At 50.7% G+C, this 17,575-nt stretch overlaps 1 protein-coding gene across 2 annotated transcripts in view; it reads left to right on the top strand.

Annotated features, from left to right (window-relative positions):
* The first annotated feature begins 424 nt into the window (after positions 1 to 424).
* Positions 425 to 17,575, top strand: part of Maea (macrophage erythroblast attacher, E3 ubiquitin ligase) — a 37,301-nt gene continuing 20,150 nt past the window's right edge. For both annotated transcript variants that reach the window (XM_047567188.1, XM_047567186.1), the window contains exon 1: positions 425 to 528. In XM_047567188.1, coding sequence (XP_047423144.1) covers positions 460 to 528 — 69 coding nt within the window. In that variant the 5' untranslated portion in view covers positions 425 to 459. The remainder of the gene's footprint in view (positions 529 to 17,575) is intronic.

Genomic DNA, 17,575 nt, shown 5'->3' with positions numbered 1-17,575 from the left:
ACCCGGCCACAGGAAAGGAGTACCCTGAGAGCAGGCAGGCCGAGCGTTTGGGCTGCGCTGCGAGGACCACCAGCACAAGTGTGTGCCCCGGGCTTGACAGCAGGGGGAGTGAGTGACCAGCGGGAGGAATGACGGCCACGAGATGCAAGTGGCAAGCGCGGTGACCACCCGGCCTCACGCGCCCCCGCGGACGCGCCCGGCCAGGGCTTGAGAACCGCTGAGCCGGCCAGCCAGGGCCACCGAGTCTGTGGCCCCGGCCCCGCGGGGAATTCAAGGAGGAAGTTGCCCATCTCGCCGATTGGCTGAGGCTGGAGAAGGCCGATGGTGATTGGCTTGCGCCTTTCCCCGCAGCCCGGGGGCCGGGCGACGTGATTGGTGCGGACACGCAGCCGGCCCCGCCCCGCGCCCGTCACTACCCGGCGTGCCTCGCGCCCGCCTCCTCCGCTCGGCCGGCCCAAGATGGCGGTGCAGGAGTCGGCGGCCCAGCTGTCCATGACCCTGAAGGTGCAGGAGTACCCGACCCTCAAGGTGCGTGCTGCTGCGCCGCCCGGCCCGCCACCGCGCCTCCCGCCGGGATCTCGGGGGGCTGCGGGGCGCGGGCCCGGCGCGGCGGGACCGGGGGCGGGGACCGCGGGGGGCGGCGGGGCCGGGCCGGGCCGGGTCCCGAGGCTGGCGAGGGCCGGGCGCCGGGCGGGGCCGGCGGGGCCGGCGGGGCCGGGGGCGGCCCAGGTCCGAGCGCGCCGGTGGGTCGGGGCCGGCGTGGCGGGGCAGGCCGCGGCCTCGCGCGGCGTCTGCCCGGAAGCCTGGCGGGGCGTGGCGGCTGCCTCCGTGCTAATGGGGCCGGGGCCAGGGCCGGGCCTGGCCGCCGCTCGGGCCTCGCCCGCCGGGGGAGTGACCTTGGGTGGGCGCGGCGCCGACTGCGCTCCGTGGGGGGCGAGGCCGGACCGAGCTCCTCAGACCCGGGCTTTGGTGGCGCCTGACGGACTGTGCCCGGAGGGAGGCCCTTCAGGCGCCAAGGTCGGACGTTCCTGCGAGAGCCTGCAGAGCTCTGGACCTGCGCTCCGTTCCTGGGGCCTGGTGGCTTCTCTCCGCCCAGAGCAGCCGGCGATACTGTCCGTGTCAGTGGTGACAGGTGGTGTGACTGAGGGGCCCCACGTCGGGCTAGGCGGGGATGGAGAGCACCGGCGCGGAGCTGGCCTGCGCCATAGCGCCCTGCCCCCCGTGCATAGGGGAGCCCTGGATGCCGGGCTCGGTGGGTGCGCCCTTATCCCTTGCAAGCCCGGTAGCACCCGTGTCCCCTGGCTCTCTGGAAGGCACCTGTTGGCATTGTGGTTGTTGATGTCTGGCTGCCCTGTGTAGTTATCCTTGCAGGAAAGCAGAGCTCTGTTCCACGTTAGCAGGTGAGCAGCCATGTTGCACGGCAGTTTTGTATTTCAGAATTTGTTTGACCGAGGAAGTGAGGGCACTGTTGCTGGCATCACCGAGTCTCTTTGCCAGGACCTGGGTGGTGGGTTTTTATACTCTTCTTGGTGCCACTGGTGGATTTCCATTTGTTGAGAGATGAAAACCATGCCACTCAGTGTGATCTGCTGTGTGGCACCTTCACAGGGGACCTTTAACCACTGATCTTTAGCCCTAGGCAGCCCCAGCAACCCTGTTGGCAGACCAGAACTGTGGTAGTACCTTGCTTTTGTTTTTCTTGGTGAATGTGGGAACCACCAGGCAGGAAAGCCTTTCCATTACTCATTGTTGCAGTAGGAAAGGAAATGGATGGTCAGGAAAGGTTCCTCAAGCCCTCTTTTCTGGTGACTGCTCACATACTTTGCATTCTAAAGCTGTTGTGTAGCCTCTGAAAAATGGTCATGTAGATACTCATGCAGGTACAGAAAGACGGTGATATTGTTTCAGGTGAACTTGCAATGTTTAAAGAAAACTTTCATCTCTTATTTTTTAATAATGATACTAAAGCAGGATTTTTGCACGTAGAGGTGCTACTTCCCCTGGAAAGTAGTAATCTTGCCCTGCCAGGTCCTTTAGAGGCCATCCATACACTGCTTTCTCAGTTTTGTTGACTGTATGTCGCTGTTAATTTTTTTCCTTAGGAAGTTTTCAGGAGTAATTCTTGGTAAATGATGAAAAGAGTTTAATTGGGAACTAGGAGTCCTTGATGTAGGAGTGTTTGTTAGTAAGGAATTAATAATTAAGTAGAACGCTGATGACTCCAGAGTCGCACTGTTGGCAGTTGTGGGAAGGGTCCACATGCAGGTGCAGCAGGGTGGGAGCACAACCCAGAGTCGGAAGGCAGTGAGAGCTGAGGGCTGTGTGCCAGCAGCCGTGGATAGGGGTGTGCCTTTCTAGTCAAGGGTGCCTTCTCCTGCAGGTGATGGGAACTGGCAAATACTGGACTGGATCTTCTGGTGAGATTTAGCTGCTTTAACTGCTTTCTTGCCAAGTAAGTCCTTAGAAATGCAGGGTTGGGACCTCAGGCGAATTTGAGTTGTGGACTCGAGATGTCCACCTCTTCAACCTCAGGGCTGGTGGTGGGCTCCTGGGTACCTGGCAGGTACTGTTTTTCTTCATTCTGGTGAGGTGCTGTTGCCAGCATGTCCTGGCCCTGGGCAGGTACTGTGCTGAGCTTCCATGTCCACCACAGTGGGTGGACCAACATAGGCCTTTCCATAGCCCCACACAGCCCTGCCTGGTAGGGTATTTAACAGAAGCCTTAGCCTCTGCCTGCTAGATGCCAGGAGGATCCCCCACAGTGCCTCTTGACATTGCCAGGTATCCCCTGGGGGCAGAGTCACACTGTGAGCACCTCTGGACTGTGCCTTGCATTAGGGGACTTGTTCTGTGTTCTTCAAAGGCATGGGGTGTGGGTTGGGATGCACCCCATGTTCTAACTGTGACTGGGACCTTCTGCTTTCAGAGGGTGTCTGGTGTCAGGTTGTAGGTGATGGCCTCAAGGAGACACTGGGATGCATAGTTCATCATCTTGAACTGGAAGTCCTTGCTTGAAAAGTTTTTGCTCTGCTGCACAGAGATTATTCTATTAATATTTATTTTTTTCTTTCAGATAGTCAAAGTAAAATTATATTCTCTCAACCTTCTCTGTCACCACCCAGATCAGGTAGCAGTCTGCAGGGCCCAGGGGCAGGGGCCTGGCACTCGTCACTGGGAGACCTGGCTCTGGAATCTCACTCTGCCCCAAGTCTCCCCACGTCTTTCTTGAGCCCAGCTCTGTCCTCTCCTGGAGCCCAGCAGTGAGTTCCCAGCTCAACCTGCTTAGTAATGTTGTCCCCTCCTCAGAGATACCAGTCTGAGAATCAGGGTCATTGTTCCTCCACTGTCTCCTGTGTGTCTGAATTCTTCACAGGAATGTTACATTTTCTGTCTGTCCTTTGACAGTCGTGTTGACCAGGTACTGCCTTGCAGTGTCACAGCCTGGGTTGTATTTGACAGAAAGAGCCCCTCAGATCATAACTTCTGTTCTTGGCTAGATTTGGGAGGGTTTTGTGTTCCTAAGTGTGAGAAGCACTGGTGACTGCAAAGTATTTGACTTAGGAATGGGACCTTGCTTTAGGTTTGGTCTCAGATGTGTTGTGCCCTAGACCCTGCTTGGTGTGTGCAGTAGCACCTGCTTCTTCCCGCAGGGCTGTGTTATGCTGAAGACTCCTCTCTCATCCTTTACAAGGTGTGCAGTACCTCATTCCCTTCCTTTTCCAGGCCTGGTCCCTGCCAGTCCTGCAGAGCAACACCCGCTCTTGTCTGAAACAGCCTCATTCTGCCCTTCTGCCTCCCAGAACTTTCTGTGTCGGGGCACAGCTGAGATCCCTTCCTCCTGGGAGCTGGGCCCACCATTTGTGTCCTCCCACCTTTATTCTCCTTGTCTTTCACACTGTCCGTCCGTTGGACATGGGACAAAGCAGACCACAGAAGATGTTCTGTTGGCATCTTCTGTGTTTTCTTCCTCTGGGCTGACGAACCCTTCTTTCTGCCTGTGCCTTTCTGGTGGGATAGGTGCTACGAGGAGAATGCAGGCTTGGATTCCCCACTAGCTACCAGGTTGTATTTGGTTTTGTTTTTTAAGTATTATTTTAAGCAGAGTTCAAGTTAGGAAAAGAAAGACTTTCGGATACCTAGTTCTCTATGATGAATGGGGCACTTTAGGACTAAAACGAGGCCCACGGCAGCCAAGAGGCTCAAGCAGGGCACAACTGGTGGCCTCAGAGCTGGGTACAGCTCAGCTGTGGGCACTGATGCCCATGTACCTCCACCTCTACTCCTGTAGTGGCCCTTTGTTAACCTCTCTGGTCAGGCACTACGGACGCTGGAGTGTTGGGAGGAGATGAGCAGGGTCCCCCTCCCTTGCAGCCAGCATACAGAGGGCATTGAGAAAGTGAGCGCAAGTCACAGGTGTAGGTGCTGTGAAGACACTCAAAGGCAGGGTGGACTGAGGGCAGCAAGGGTAACTCCCCTGTGGATGCGCCACTTGAGCTGGTGGTCAGGGAAGTTGTATTTGGGGCCATGAAGCCATGTGACTGTGCTGAAGTTTTGGCAGGGCTTGCTCCATAAAATAGCCCGTCCCTTGGGGTGATGTGACTGGGAGCTCCTGAGCCTGTGGTGCAGAGGTCAGTGAATGGGAAGCACGCCCAGGAGGCAAAGTGGCACCAGAAGGAAGAGTGGGGCAGGAACGTGCAGTGGTAAAGGTGGCCATCTGCAGAACCGTAGCGTGGATACCTAGGTGCTGACCTAATGCTGTGAAGCTCAGCCCCTGCCAGCAGAGGCTCCTGGCTGTTGCAGGGCCAGTAGTTTGAGAGCCTGAAAAAAAGAATTGTCCACTGTTTTGAGAACTAGTAACTATTCATTCTCATGTGACTGAATGAGGAAAAACACTTGGCCTGCATTGAGGGCCTGGCTTAAATTCCTGCCTGAAGCTCTGGTGCCGCTAAGCACCTGCCTTTGTCTCTGGTCCAGTCTCCTTCCTGCCCTTCCCACGACTCTTTCCTTGTCTCTCTTAAGCCTCCTCTCCCCTCACTTACCCACGCCCCATCATGACAGCTGATGACCACCTGCTGTCAGTCCTCAGGACACTCTCGTGTGCTGCATCCCTCCTTGCCTAGCATCCTTGTTTGCTGGGATCAGTGTGCAGGTAGCCAGCTGCCTGCCCCTCATCTGTCTGGGCTGTGTGGTTCAGGTGTTGAGGATGCAGGATGCGGATGTTACCTTTGGTGACCATCCCCAGCTAACCCCTGACTCTCCCTCCATGTATCCTTTGACCTTTTTTCTGACTTTTCACTCTTTTATGTTCCTGATAACTCTTGAGAGGTCATTGGTCATGTGGCTTTAAAGACAGCTTCAAGGTTCTGTCTCATGCACCTGCCTCCAGCCAGGCCTCTCCCTGAACTCCCATCTCGTGTATCTAGACCCTGATGGATGTCTTGGATGTCTGAGAGGTCATGAGAGATGCCATGTGCAAGACAGAACGCCAGACCTAGGCCTTGGAACCCCAGACCTGGCCCTTAGTGTTCCAGCCTTTCCATCTCAGTTGAGGACACTGTCATCCTGCCACTTGTTCTGTGGCCCGTGTTTTTAGGCAAGGACCCTACCACTGAGTTCACTCCTAACCCCTGCCCTGGGACTGTTTTTGATTACTCCGTTTCTCGTGTTTGTCCTCGAGATGATCTTGATCCCTAGTCCACAGTGGCTGGAGGGGCTCCAGCCTTCACCTCTAGCAAGGAATTGTGAGGGAAAAACTGTGCTACCCGTTTGGACCCACTGCCTGCTGGAGACCTTCCCAGAAGTCCTGAGCATTTATTTATATTTAAGCCCATTAGCCAGAGCATAGGATGACCATTTCCAACTTTAAAGGAACCTGGAAAAAAAAAATCTATAGCATGTTTGTGGGCTTGTTGCTACTCTAAATAAAATTGGGATTTTGTGGTTCTATTTGATCTCTGTCCCTGACCCTGTTTTGGTGTCTTAAGAATTGCCTACCCATTTTTTCTTTTTTTTGTCAGACATCTCCTTTAGAATAAAGACCAGCGAGGGCAGGGGCTCTGTGCTTCACATGGAGTCACGGTAAACAGCTATTGGCTAAGTCAATTTCTCCACTCTCTGTTTGGAAGATTCCTTAACACTTTTAAGCCTTACTTTTGTCCGCTTGCTGCATTCCAGAGTACTCTTCATAGCATGCAGGGTCACCTGGGTGTGGTCAGCCCTTTGTGCTTTCTTTTCTACCATCCTCTAGCCCCTTTTCCATGCAGCTTCAGCCCCTGCCCGCTGTCCACTGATCTTACCAACAGAATTACCGCTAGGGTCAGTGCTCCATATGGCGCCTGCACTGACCCCAGAGGCTGTGCCACTGCTGAGGGAGCCCTGGTTGCCCAGCAGCCCCTCCATCCAAGGACCATTCTGGGGATCCCCCCTTTTCCCTTCAGCCGCTAGTACTTGGCCTGCGTCTGCACGCTCTGCTTGTGGCTTGGTTCACCTGTGCGCACTGTCTCGCCCCCATGGTTGGGGATGTGTGGTGTGCACCCTGCTCCAGACCAGGCTCCGTTTGTCATGCCCACAGACACCACAGTCCAGAGCCGCACACACACCACCGTCTCCATTAACCAAGAGCCATACTCACCCTCCACGCTTGCCGTGCTTCTGGTCTTTGGTGTTCCCTCATCTCTGCTTTTGTCCCATTGTCTATGGCAGTGCTGTGGCTGAGGTCACCAGTGACTCTGTGGTGCTGCTCAAGCCCACAGTGGTGTCTTGGGGTTGCCTTGACCTCTGAAGTGCCATAGCCACCAAACACTCCTCCTCCTTGAAGCATGTTCCTGTTTGGCTTCCAGATGCCACCCTTGCCTGGTTTTCACAGGCTCACGTTCACCCTCAGCCTCCCTAAATATTGGCATGCCCTGGGCTCAGTCTTTGGCATTGGTCCTTGCTGTCTTGGTGATCTCATGGGTCTTGTTGGCGGAAAGGGCCTTCTGTACACTGCCCACCTGCAGTGGTGCTCCCAGCCCCAGAGCCCTGCTTCTAAGCCTGGAAGACCTAGCTCTTCACTTGGATCTCTAAGGCGCGTGGTCTAGTTAAAGCTGAACTTCACGTTAACTGTCTCCACAGACCAACCCCACCTACCTTCCTCTGTAAAGGGTGGCTCCTTGGCCAGAATCTTAGACTTGGCCTTGACCCCTCTGTTCTCACAGCTCACACCCCACCCACCTGCACATCCTCTTTCCTCTACTTGAGAACATCTACAGGATCCAACTGCCTTCTGCCTTCTCTCCTGCTGCCACAGTACCTGGGTACACCTTCATCTCTATGGGGGAAGGTGTTGAAGTGGTCTCCTGGCTGGTGACCTGCTCTGCCCTTACCCACTGATCCCTTCCTGGCCCTGACACCAGTCCATGGGCCATGTGGTTCTTCTGCCCTGGTGGCTTCCACCTGGCTTGGGTAGAGGTGAGGGTTCTTGCAGTCCCCTCATGATGGTGCTTCCTCCATTGCTGTCGGGCACTTAGCCACAGTGGCCTCTCTGTTGCTGCTGCATATGCTGGCCTGCTCTTCCCTCAGATGACCCTCAGGCTTTTTCCTCCTGTCTTCATGCCCCTGTTCAGTGAGCATCTCTGGTCACATTGCTGACATTGGCAGCCCCACTCCCCGTCTTGTCCTGTCTCCTCCTCAGCCAGCACTGCCGTCCAGTTTGCTCTTTTGCCTCTTTGTTTCTGGGCACTGGGAATAGAAGCTCTTTTGGAGGACAGAGATAATTTTCAATCAACAAATGAAGTGTTAAATATTGTTTTGGCAGTTCTGCCAAAGCAGTAAGAATTGACTCAGAAGTCAGCGCAACGTTAGGAAAGGTCAGCAGGGTAACCGGGCACATGAGAGGCACCCATAGCTTAATCACTGCAGTGCCCTATCAGTGGCAGTTAGAGCATGTGGTGCCCATTCACAATACCTTCCATTTGTCCTGGATAAAACTTGGCCAGCAGCAATGTCACTGAAGCAGCCTTTAGGAAAGGCCGTACTGACAGAGACTGGCGTCAGTGGGAAGTACCATGTTCTGTGTAGCAGTGGTGAGGATGCCTGTTACTTGTGCTTGACTCGGTATCTCTTAATCGTAGTAAGGGGGAGCCCAGAAGAACAGGGCCCTGTTGACCCAGAACCAGGGATGGGATCTCAGAGCTACAGGCTGTGCCAAACATCTCACCTACACAGCAAGAGTAAGCCTTGCTGTGGGAGGTGCCGAGCTGGGTCTGGTGGCCTCTGAACGTCTCGGGTGCTGTTCTGCTGCCTGCTTGTCCTGCCGCGGCCATGCTGCATGTGTGCACGCCCTGACTCAGCACTGGAGGCGTGTGTTGGTGCCCACGCACTGCCCTTTCTACAGTGGACCCGTGGCATAAAAAGTGTTCTGTAAGTGACCAGTGGGTTGAGGATGGAGTCATGACATGAGCCCACGAGGGGAGGGAGCGTGGTGGTGGACAGTGCTCCTCTCCCCTTGCTTCCTCAGCTGAATTATCATGGTCCTCTGGAAATTGACCAGAAACAAGTCTTTTTTTTTTTTTTTTCCTCACTCAGGGCTCTCAACCACTGAACCCCATCCCCAGTCTCAGCCCCAGCCCCATTTTATATTTTATTTAGAGATGGGGGTCTCACTGAGTTGCTTAGTGCCTCTCTTTTGCTGAGGCTGACTTTGAACTCTCTATCCTCCTGCCTCAGTCTCCCGAGCTGCTGGAATCACAGGTGTGCACCACTGTGCCTCGCCAGAAACATGTCATTTTTCAAGAAGCCCATTTAGAACAGGGTTTGAGCTGTTTCTGTTCCTGATGATTCTCCCTCAAGGTGTGTGCTGTGTTTGAGGTGGTCAGCTTGTGACAGCACAGAGCCACTGTGACTTGCAGGACACATCCCTTTGTGACTCTCCAGGACATAGTCCAGTGCTTCAAAAGGTGTGATCAACTTCCTGGTAAACACTTCGAAACTCAGTTATTGGAGATAAAAAGCCTTGTGCGCTGGGAAGATACTTCCTGTACTGGTAGAAGGTGGCCCGACACATTATGATGCAAACCGAGATGCGTGTTTTTGTCAGCAACTGCTGTCAGAAGACCTACAGCAAATATTGAAGAAGGTTTGAGGAAGCGTCCTAAAGCAAATGACGCAGTGTGGGAGGGTTGCCACCGGGTGGGATGCAAGCACAGATGTTTCTTGCAAGTCTCAGCTCAGGGTGTTTGCCAGACTTGGTACACGTATGAAAACAGGAAGGATTACTCTTGTGAATGCCTGACAGGGAAAGATATCCTGACAGAAATGTGATTTAACATCAGCTAATCAGCTTGGCAGGTTGATCTTAGAGGTGGTCATGTCACAGATTGACCAAGGAAGAACTGGGTAGATCTGATAAATAAAAATTTAAATATTTGACATAGCCAGGCAAAATAGGTTCAGAATTTAGAAGCAAATAACGGACTTTCAAAAAAAATCTACCAAATGTAAATTGTAGAGAGCTGATTCCAATTTATAAGAAAGATCTAAGCTCTCCCCTCTCTGTGGAGTGTTGAACAAAGTACACAAACAACATGTATAGGAGGAAAAGCATTTTAAATTGAACTACATAAAACCATAAATTTATAGGTTTTAAAATGGTGACCGAATAGCCCTATAACAAATAAAAATATTCTTGAAGCTTCCTATAGAGAAAAGCCCAGGACCAGATGGTTCACTGGTAAATCCTGTTAAACACACGAAGAAAAGGAGTCATACTTCCTGACTCATCTGTGAGGCCAGTATTACCTCCATAGCAGAAGCAGACCAGTATCACTGGAGAGCCACAGACCAGTAGTCTTCATTTTGCTACAGATGTGTGGGCTTATGTCCAGACTCAGTTCTCTTGCATTCATCTCCATGTCTACTCTTGCCAGGACACAGTCTTGATTATTGTAGCTTTATAAGAAGTTTGGAAATCAGGAAATGTGAACCCTGCAACTTTGTTCTTTTTCAGGGTTGTTTTTCCTTTTGAATGACTATGGATGCTCAAATCCTCAGTAAGATTTTAGCAAATGGACTCTAGCAAGATATGGGAGTGTAAGTGACAGTGGTTCACTTGTAGCAGTCAACAAATACTCCATATGGATAGAAAGAAAGGACAAAAAGCACAGATGCAGGAAAAGCAGTTGACAGAGTTCAACCCTTTTCATGATGAGAACACTTGGCAAACTAGCAATAGAAGGGAACTTCCTTAACCTGATAAATGACCTCTTGGGAAAACCACACTCATGTCATATCTATGTTGGAAGCCTTTCCCTGAAGTCAGCAACAAGATAGCAATGCCAGTTCTCCCCACTTAAATCTGACACTGTTCTGGAGGTCCTAACCAGGGCAGGTAGGCAAGAGAAAAAAATTAAAGGCATTCATGTCCTAAGCCATACCCCCCACCACATTTAGAACTAGTAAATTAGTTCAGTAAGGTTGCAGAACACAAGACAGTGTGTAAAAGTAAGTTCTATTTCTGTACCCTGCAATGAACAATCAAAAAGGAAATTAAAATTTGATCTACAGTAGTACCAAAAATAATAAAGTACTTAGGAATAAGATGGTTGTTTAAATATTATATTCCCCAATTTAGCACAATCCGTATCAAAATCCCAACTGACTTTTGCAAAAATTGACAAGCTGTTCTGTAAATTCATATAGAAATGCAAAGAACCCAGAGTAATCAATATAATCTTGAAAAGATCATCATTGTAGGACTCACAGTTCCTGATTTTAGAACATTTTACAAAGCTATAATAATCAAGACTATGTTGTGTCAAAAGAGTAGACATGGAGATTGGTGCAGTAAAGCTGAGAGTTAGACATAAACCCATACATTTGTAGTAATTAATTTTTAGCAAGGGTGCCTAGGTAATAGACAATAGTGATTTCAACAAATGCTGAGAAATTGGATTTTTACATGTAAAATAATGAAACTGGACCCCTACCTCACACCATATAAAAAAACTTGAACCAAAGATCTAATTAAAAGACCCAAAATTATAAGGTCTTTGAAGAAAACAAAAGTACATATCTGACTTTGGGTTGGGCAGTCGTTTCTTAGAACATCTGAAGCACAAGGGACTGAAACGAAATTGTATATTGGACCTTGTTCACTTGAGAAGCTTGTGCTTCAAAGAACACTTTGTTCTTTGAACTAACGAAAAGGCTGCTGCAGCAATTAGGAATGTGAAGAGAGAACCCACTGAATGGGAGAAAATCTTTGCTAGCTACTCTTCTGACACAGGATCAATATCCAGAACACATAAAGAGCTCAAAAAACTTTGCACCAAAGAAATCAAATAACCCAATTAACAAATGGGCAAATGAACTAAACAGACACTTCTCAAAGAAGAAATACAAACAGCCAACAAACCCATGAAAAATGTTCAACACTGTTAGCAATTAGGGAAATGCAAATCAAAACTACACTGAGATTTCGTATCACACCAGTCAGAGTGGCAGTCATCAAGAATACAAACAATGCTGGAGAGGGTGTGGGGGAAAAGGGACACTTTTACACTGTTGGTGGGACTGTAAGTTAGTGCCACCGCTGTGGAAGTCAGTGTGGAGTTTCCTCAGGAGACTTGTCACGCAACCACCGCATGACCCAGCCCTTCCACTCTCGGTACTTACCCTGAAGAATCAGTCACCTTACTGCAGTGATGCCTGCACACCCATGTTTACAGCAGCACAATTCACGGTTGCCAAACTATGGAACCAGCCTAGGAGTCCCTCAGCAGACGAGTGGATGAAGAAAATGTGGTGTGTATATGCGGAGGAGTTTTATAAAGAAAAATGAGATTATGGCATATGCAGGAAAATGAACGGAACTAGAGACCATCATGTTACGTGAAACAGCCAAACTCAGAAGGCTAAGGGTTGTGCGTTCTCTCTCACATGCCGAAGATAGAGAGGAAAAAGGTAAACAAAGTGGAGGAGATCTCAAGAACTTCAAGGGGAGATCAGTGAGGAGAGGGACCAAGAGGTAGGAGGGGAGGCAGGGGGAAAACGCTGGGGAGTGATATTGGCCAAATGGTACTGTTACAGTGTGTGTTGTGTGCATGTACACATATGCAACACCAAATCCCGTCAATATGTACAATGGTGCACCAATAAGAAACGTGGGAGGAGGAAAGCCTGCTGCGGTGGGCGGGGCTGAATGTGAGCCCACATCCACCTGATTCCAGGGTGAGGGCGTTTTGGGAGGGGCTTAGGCAATTGGGTTTGCATGTGGTCTTGAGGGCAGAGTACCCTCTGCCACAAAAGCCAAGGACTCGCTGTGCGAAGCCATGACTAGGAGGAGTGCCTTTCAGCTGTGAGGAGTTCCTAGAGTTACTGTTTGCCATCCAAGCTGTTGGTATGGGGTATTTGGTGTGGTGGCCCAAGCTGACTAACGTGACTAATTTCACAAAACACAGAGGGAACATTTGCAGATCATCTATCTGGTAAGGGTCTGGTATTTACGATATCCGAAGAACTCTTATTGTTCAGTCATGAAAGGCAAATAAACCAACTTAAAAATGAACAATTTAAGCAGATGTTCTCCAGAGAAAGGTATACAAATGACCAATAAGCACAAGAAGATGCTGAGCACCCTTAGTCATTCAGAAAATGCCAGCAGAAGCTACAAAGAGGGTACTGGTTTATCTTCACTAGAATGGCCGCAGTAAAAAAGACGGACAGTGACCAGTGCTGGGCATGGAGGAATCACAGTACTCGTGTTCTGCTGGTGGGACATGCAGCGGTGCAGCCACCTTGGCAAAGAGCCTGGCTCTTTGACAGGAAGTCATAGACAGAGTTACTGTCCATTGCTTGGGTACATCCCCAAGAGGGGAGAACCTCCTCAAGACCTCGTATGAGAACACTGACGTCCTCACAGTAGTGTAAGAAACAGGAGCCGAATTGTCAGCTTAGGCTGCAAGAAGCACTGGTACCTGCTGCCTCGTGGATGAACCTTGACCACATCCTATTAAGTGGAGGGAGCCAGACACACATCCCTGGAACGTCCAGAACAGACAGACCCACAGACAGTTTGGGTGAGCGGCTGCTTGCCCAGGTCTAGGAAGGACTGCAATGGCATGGGGTTGGTTGTTGTTGAGATGAAGATACTCTAGAATTAGATGGCTAAGTGGTTGTACAACCTTCCTTCACACTGGAAGCCATTGGCCCTTACAAGGATGAGTTCTGGCATTGTGAATTGTGTCCGTGAAACAGTGTCACGTTGATGCTCTGTAAGGCTCGGCCTTGCTGTCATTGAAGAGTGCACAGGCACGGTTCTGGTGGGTGCCTGTGGCCCTGCACACACAGTAGGTCTTCAGGGAGACCTGTGGAGCCCAGGGTCAAGGGTGAGGCACAGTGTGTCTCCTGTCACCTCCGTCAGGAGGGTCTGAGGCCCAGGCTCTGTGATCCCCACCAGAGCAGCAGCCATGAGCTTCCCTGGGGCTGGGGAGCACGTGAGCTATTGCCAGTCCAAGTGGCTGTGTGCTGAGTTAAATATACCCTGGTCTTTGAAGATTTAGTGCCAAGGATAAAAGAATGCAAAGTGTCTAATAGCTATTAATTGTGTGTTCAACTGAAAATATTTGTAAATTAGACGATATTTTTTTGTCGTTGTCATGGTAGTGGGGATTAACCCAGGGTCTCACCCATGCTAGGCAGGCAATCTACCACTGAGCTACCATGAAAATGAAAATATTTGGATGTATTGAGTTAATAAAGTATAACAATGGGTTTTGTGTTTTGTTTTGTTCTGTTTTTTCATTGCTGGAGATGACCCAGGACCTTGTCACATGCTAGGCAAGCTCTACCTCAGCCCTCCTACGTTCCTTTTTTTTTCCCCCTTGCGACATGGTCTCCCCAGGCTGTCCAGGCTGGCCCTGAACTTGCTGTCCTGCTCCTTGGCCTTGTGATAACTGAGACTACAGGTGTTCACAACTGTGTCTGGCTTCTTTTACTTTTCATCGTGGCTGCTGGATGTTAGAAATCATGTGTGACTCTCATTGTGTTCTGCCAGGTGGTGCCGCTCTGTGCTGCTACGCATCTCATATACGCTGCGTGCCAGGGGTTGGGCCAGGGCCTGGTGCACACGAGGCAGGCACACTGCCACTGCACCCTTGCTGTTTGTAGAAGGAAGCGTGTGTTCAGAAGGTCTCTTCCCACTTGCTCTGTATATATGGTGAGAGTTGTGCTGTGGTGATCCTCACCATCTTAGTTTGTTTTTTATTTCCTGTACATTTATCTTTTTTTATTTCTTCCCTTTTGGTGGGTGTTCTTTGTTCCGTTTAATCTCCTTTTGTGGTTCAGCCAGTTCACAGCCAGGCCCCAGTTGTGGCAAATCAAGAGTGTGTCCACACACTGCCACATGCAGCCTGGCCAGTGAGCTGCTTGGGTGGAGAGCCACTACTCCAGGCAGCTCTGCCCGTGTGCAGAAGCCCCGTGTGCCCCTGTGCCCAGACCTGCACTCTGCCTCCCTGCTGCATGCCTAGCGGTCCTTCATCCTTTTCTATGCTGGTCTGGTTCCTCTGGGGCATCCCTGCTGGTGAACGTCTAACTCACACAGGTCCTGAGTAGGCCGTGCTTGCTTTCCTTGGAGTGGGATCGCTGCGTCATCTGGTAGAGTGTCTGCCTACCAGAAACTGCGAGTAACAGACCAGGTGTTCCTCAGCATCACTAGCTCAATTCAGACTCTTCTTCTGTTAACCAGGGTTCTTCAGAGAAACAGGACCAACAGGATGTATGTGTATAAGAAGATGTGAATTAAGGAAGTGGCTTATGTGATTATGGAGGATGTATGTGTATTTGTGTGTATAAGAAGACATAAAGAACTGGCTTATGTGATTATGGAGGCTGGGAAACCCCAAGACCTGTCGTCAGCAAGCTGGAGACGAGGAGAGGCTAGGAGTAGTTGTTTTTGAGTGCAAAGCCTGAGAAGCAGGAGAGCAGGCAGTGAAGTTCTGATCCAGCAGCCAGAGACCCAAGAAGAGCCAGTGTTTCCCTCCAAGTCCAAAGCCAGAAAAGATTGTCCTGGGGCTGGGGTCGTGGCTCAGTGGTAGAGTGCTTGCCTAGCATGGTGAGGCACTGAGTTTGATTCTTAGCACCGCATGTAAATAAATAAAGGTTCATCAACAACTAAAAAAAAAAAAAAAAGAAGAAGAAAGAAAGAAACAAAAGGCCGAGGTCCCAGCTGGGCCTTCAGGCAGGAAGACCCTCTTTCTCTCTTATTTGTTTTGTATAGACCCATGATGACTGAATACAGCCTGTGCACACTGGTGGGCCCGCTTTCCTCGGCCCTGGTTCAGATGTCCACTTGTCAGAACCACCTCTGTGCAACCCCAGAGTGCTCTTGGACCCAGTGTGTACCAGTGGCCCAGGCCAGTGGAGTGGAACAGCTGTGGCATCTGCCGTGGGGTCTGTCACACGTTCCCGATGGCTGTGAGGCCCTGCGGTCCCCTGCACTGTGAGCCCTTCGTCTCTTCCTGTGGACACTTCTGGACGGGTTGTGGTGCTGGAGTTGAACTGTGGGTGTCCCGCAGGCCTCCTCAGTGTGTCTCCAGTGCGTCCTCTCAGGCCGGGCCTTGTTTTCCTCTTCTTAGACTGTTTTCAAAGGGCAGAGGTTTGGTTTCAGTAAGTCGATTGGTTTTCTTTCACAATGTCTTGTAACTTCTAGGAACCTTTGCCCATCTCAGGGTCTTAATATCCTATCTTTCTTTGTCTTTTGGAAAGTTTTCTGGTATCAGCATGTACGTGTGGGTCTTGATTCATTTCAGGGTAAGTTTTACAGGTGGTATGAGGTGCTGATTGAGTTCACCCTTCCCATGTGAGTTTCCAGTCCTGGCAGTCAGAGTACTCCCCTGCCTTGGCCCCTTGGTGAGACATACTTGGCCGTGTGTGGGGGTCCATTTCTGAGTTCTCTGTTCTTCCTCGATCTCTATGTCCACACCAAAACCAGTGCCATACTCGCTGGATGATGTCACTGTATAGTCTCAAAGTCAGGTATCATCGAAGTCTTTAGGAATTGTTCTCATTGTGGTAAAAGCACACCAGGTAGAATTTACTGTCTTGACCCTTTCCAGGGTACGGTAGAGTAGTGTGACTCTGTGTTCCTACTGTGTAGCAGGTCTCTGGCACTTGTCATCTTGCAAAAGGAAATAGCTGCTGAAGGTGACTCCCTTGGAGCTCCTGGCACCCACTGTTCTGCTCTGGGGCTTTAAGAGTGACTGCCTTAGATAGCTCACGTAGGTAGAACCCTGTACTTGGGGTGCTGTCCTCAAGGGTCATCTTGTTGGGCCACGCAGATTGGCTTCCTGCTGTAAAGGTGGGTGACGGTCTGCTGCGTGTATGTGCGTGTGCCACATGTTGGTCCTCACTGGCCTGTTGGTGGATGCTGGGCTGCTTCCACGCCTGGCTGCACTCCTGGTGGCATACCCCTCTTGGACATCCTGCCCTGGGTTCATCTGAACAAGCACCCGAAAGTGGGCCTGGCTAGGCGTGGGCATCACACATTCAACTCTGAGTAGCAGTGGCACATCCAGCAGATTCCCATCGACTGAGCCCGGAGTGCCAGTTTCTCCACGAGCTCACTGGTGTGTCAGTGAACAGGCAGGCCAGGACGCCGCGTGGTTTTGATTTGCAGGTCATGTTTTGCTCATGTTTTCCAGAACGTTGAGTTGGATGCGGTCCCATTTGCCCACTTTTGTTGTTAGGAATATGTTCTTTGTGTTTGGTCTCATTTTCCCTCGTTCTCCCGTAAGGTCTGTTGAGTTTGTAGCATGTTACCTACCCATCTTCACTTAGGTGACTGTATCTTGTGTCGACCTCTCTTTCTCATGTTCTTTCCTTGTTATCTTTTGTTGTCCTTCTGCACAGACTTGCCATCGTGCTTCACTGAGGGCTGTCCCTGAGCCTTTTTCCTCCCAGAAGGACTTGTGCTTACTACCGTACTGCCTTGGTAGTTCTTGTGTATCTGAAAGTGTCTTCGTTTGCCCTCATTCTTGAATGAACGTTTGGCTGGACTACTCTTGAGCGTCTGAGCTCCGTTGCTCACTATCAGATGCCCTTTGGGTAGGAGCCTGTGAAGGAGCTGTTGGCACTGACCTCCAGGACGCTCTAGGACGGCTCAGGGGAGAGCTGGCACAACATGGAAGGTATCTGGCCTGCTTTCCTGGGATTAGGTGGAGGAGGGAAGGCTGTGCCCAGGACTGCCCAGGTTGCAGGGATGGGTGGGCGTAGGGAGGACACTGGCATAGGAAGCCACTGCTTGCTGCCTTGGTTGAGAGCCCCCGCGAGAGTGCACAGGGCTTCAGCACCCGTCCCCTGATCTCAGTTGGACACCATGTGCTCCGGGCACCAGCCGGGGGCATGAGGGGAGAGAGGCCAGGCCTTTCTTTCTTTCTTTCTTTTTTTTTTTTTGCAGTAAGAATTATGATTTAATGATTATGAGAGTAATATATATTTCATTGTAGAAAATTTAGAAAATTACATGAAGTATAAAGAGGAGAACCTTGAATATTCATAATCCCTACAGTAGTATCTTTAACAGCCTCAACAAATAAATGAC

This window comes from Sciurus carolinensis, chromosome 10, assembly GCF_902686445.1.
Source record: "Sciurus carolinensis chromosome 10, mSciCar1.2, whole genome shotgun sequence".
Taxonomy (NCBI): domain Eukaryota; kingdom Metazoa; phylum Chordata; class Mammalia; order Rodentia; family Sciuridae; genus Sciurus; species Sciurus carolinensis.
Note: the sequence above shows the minus strand (reverse complement) of the source record. Positions and strands in the feature narration are given on the sequence as shown.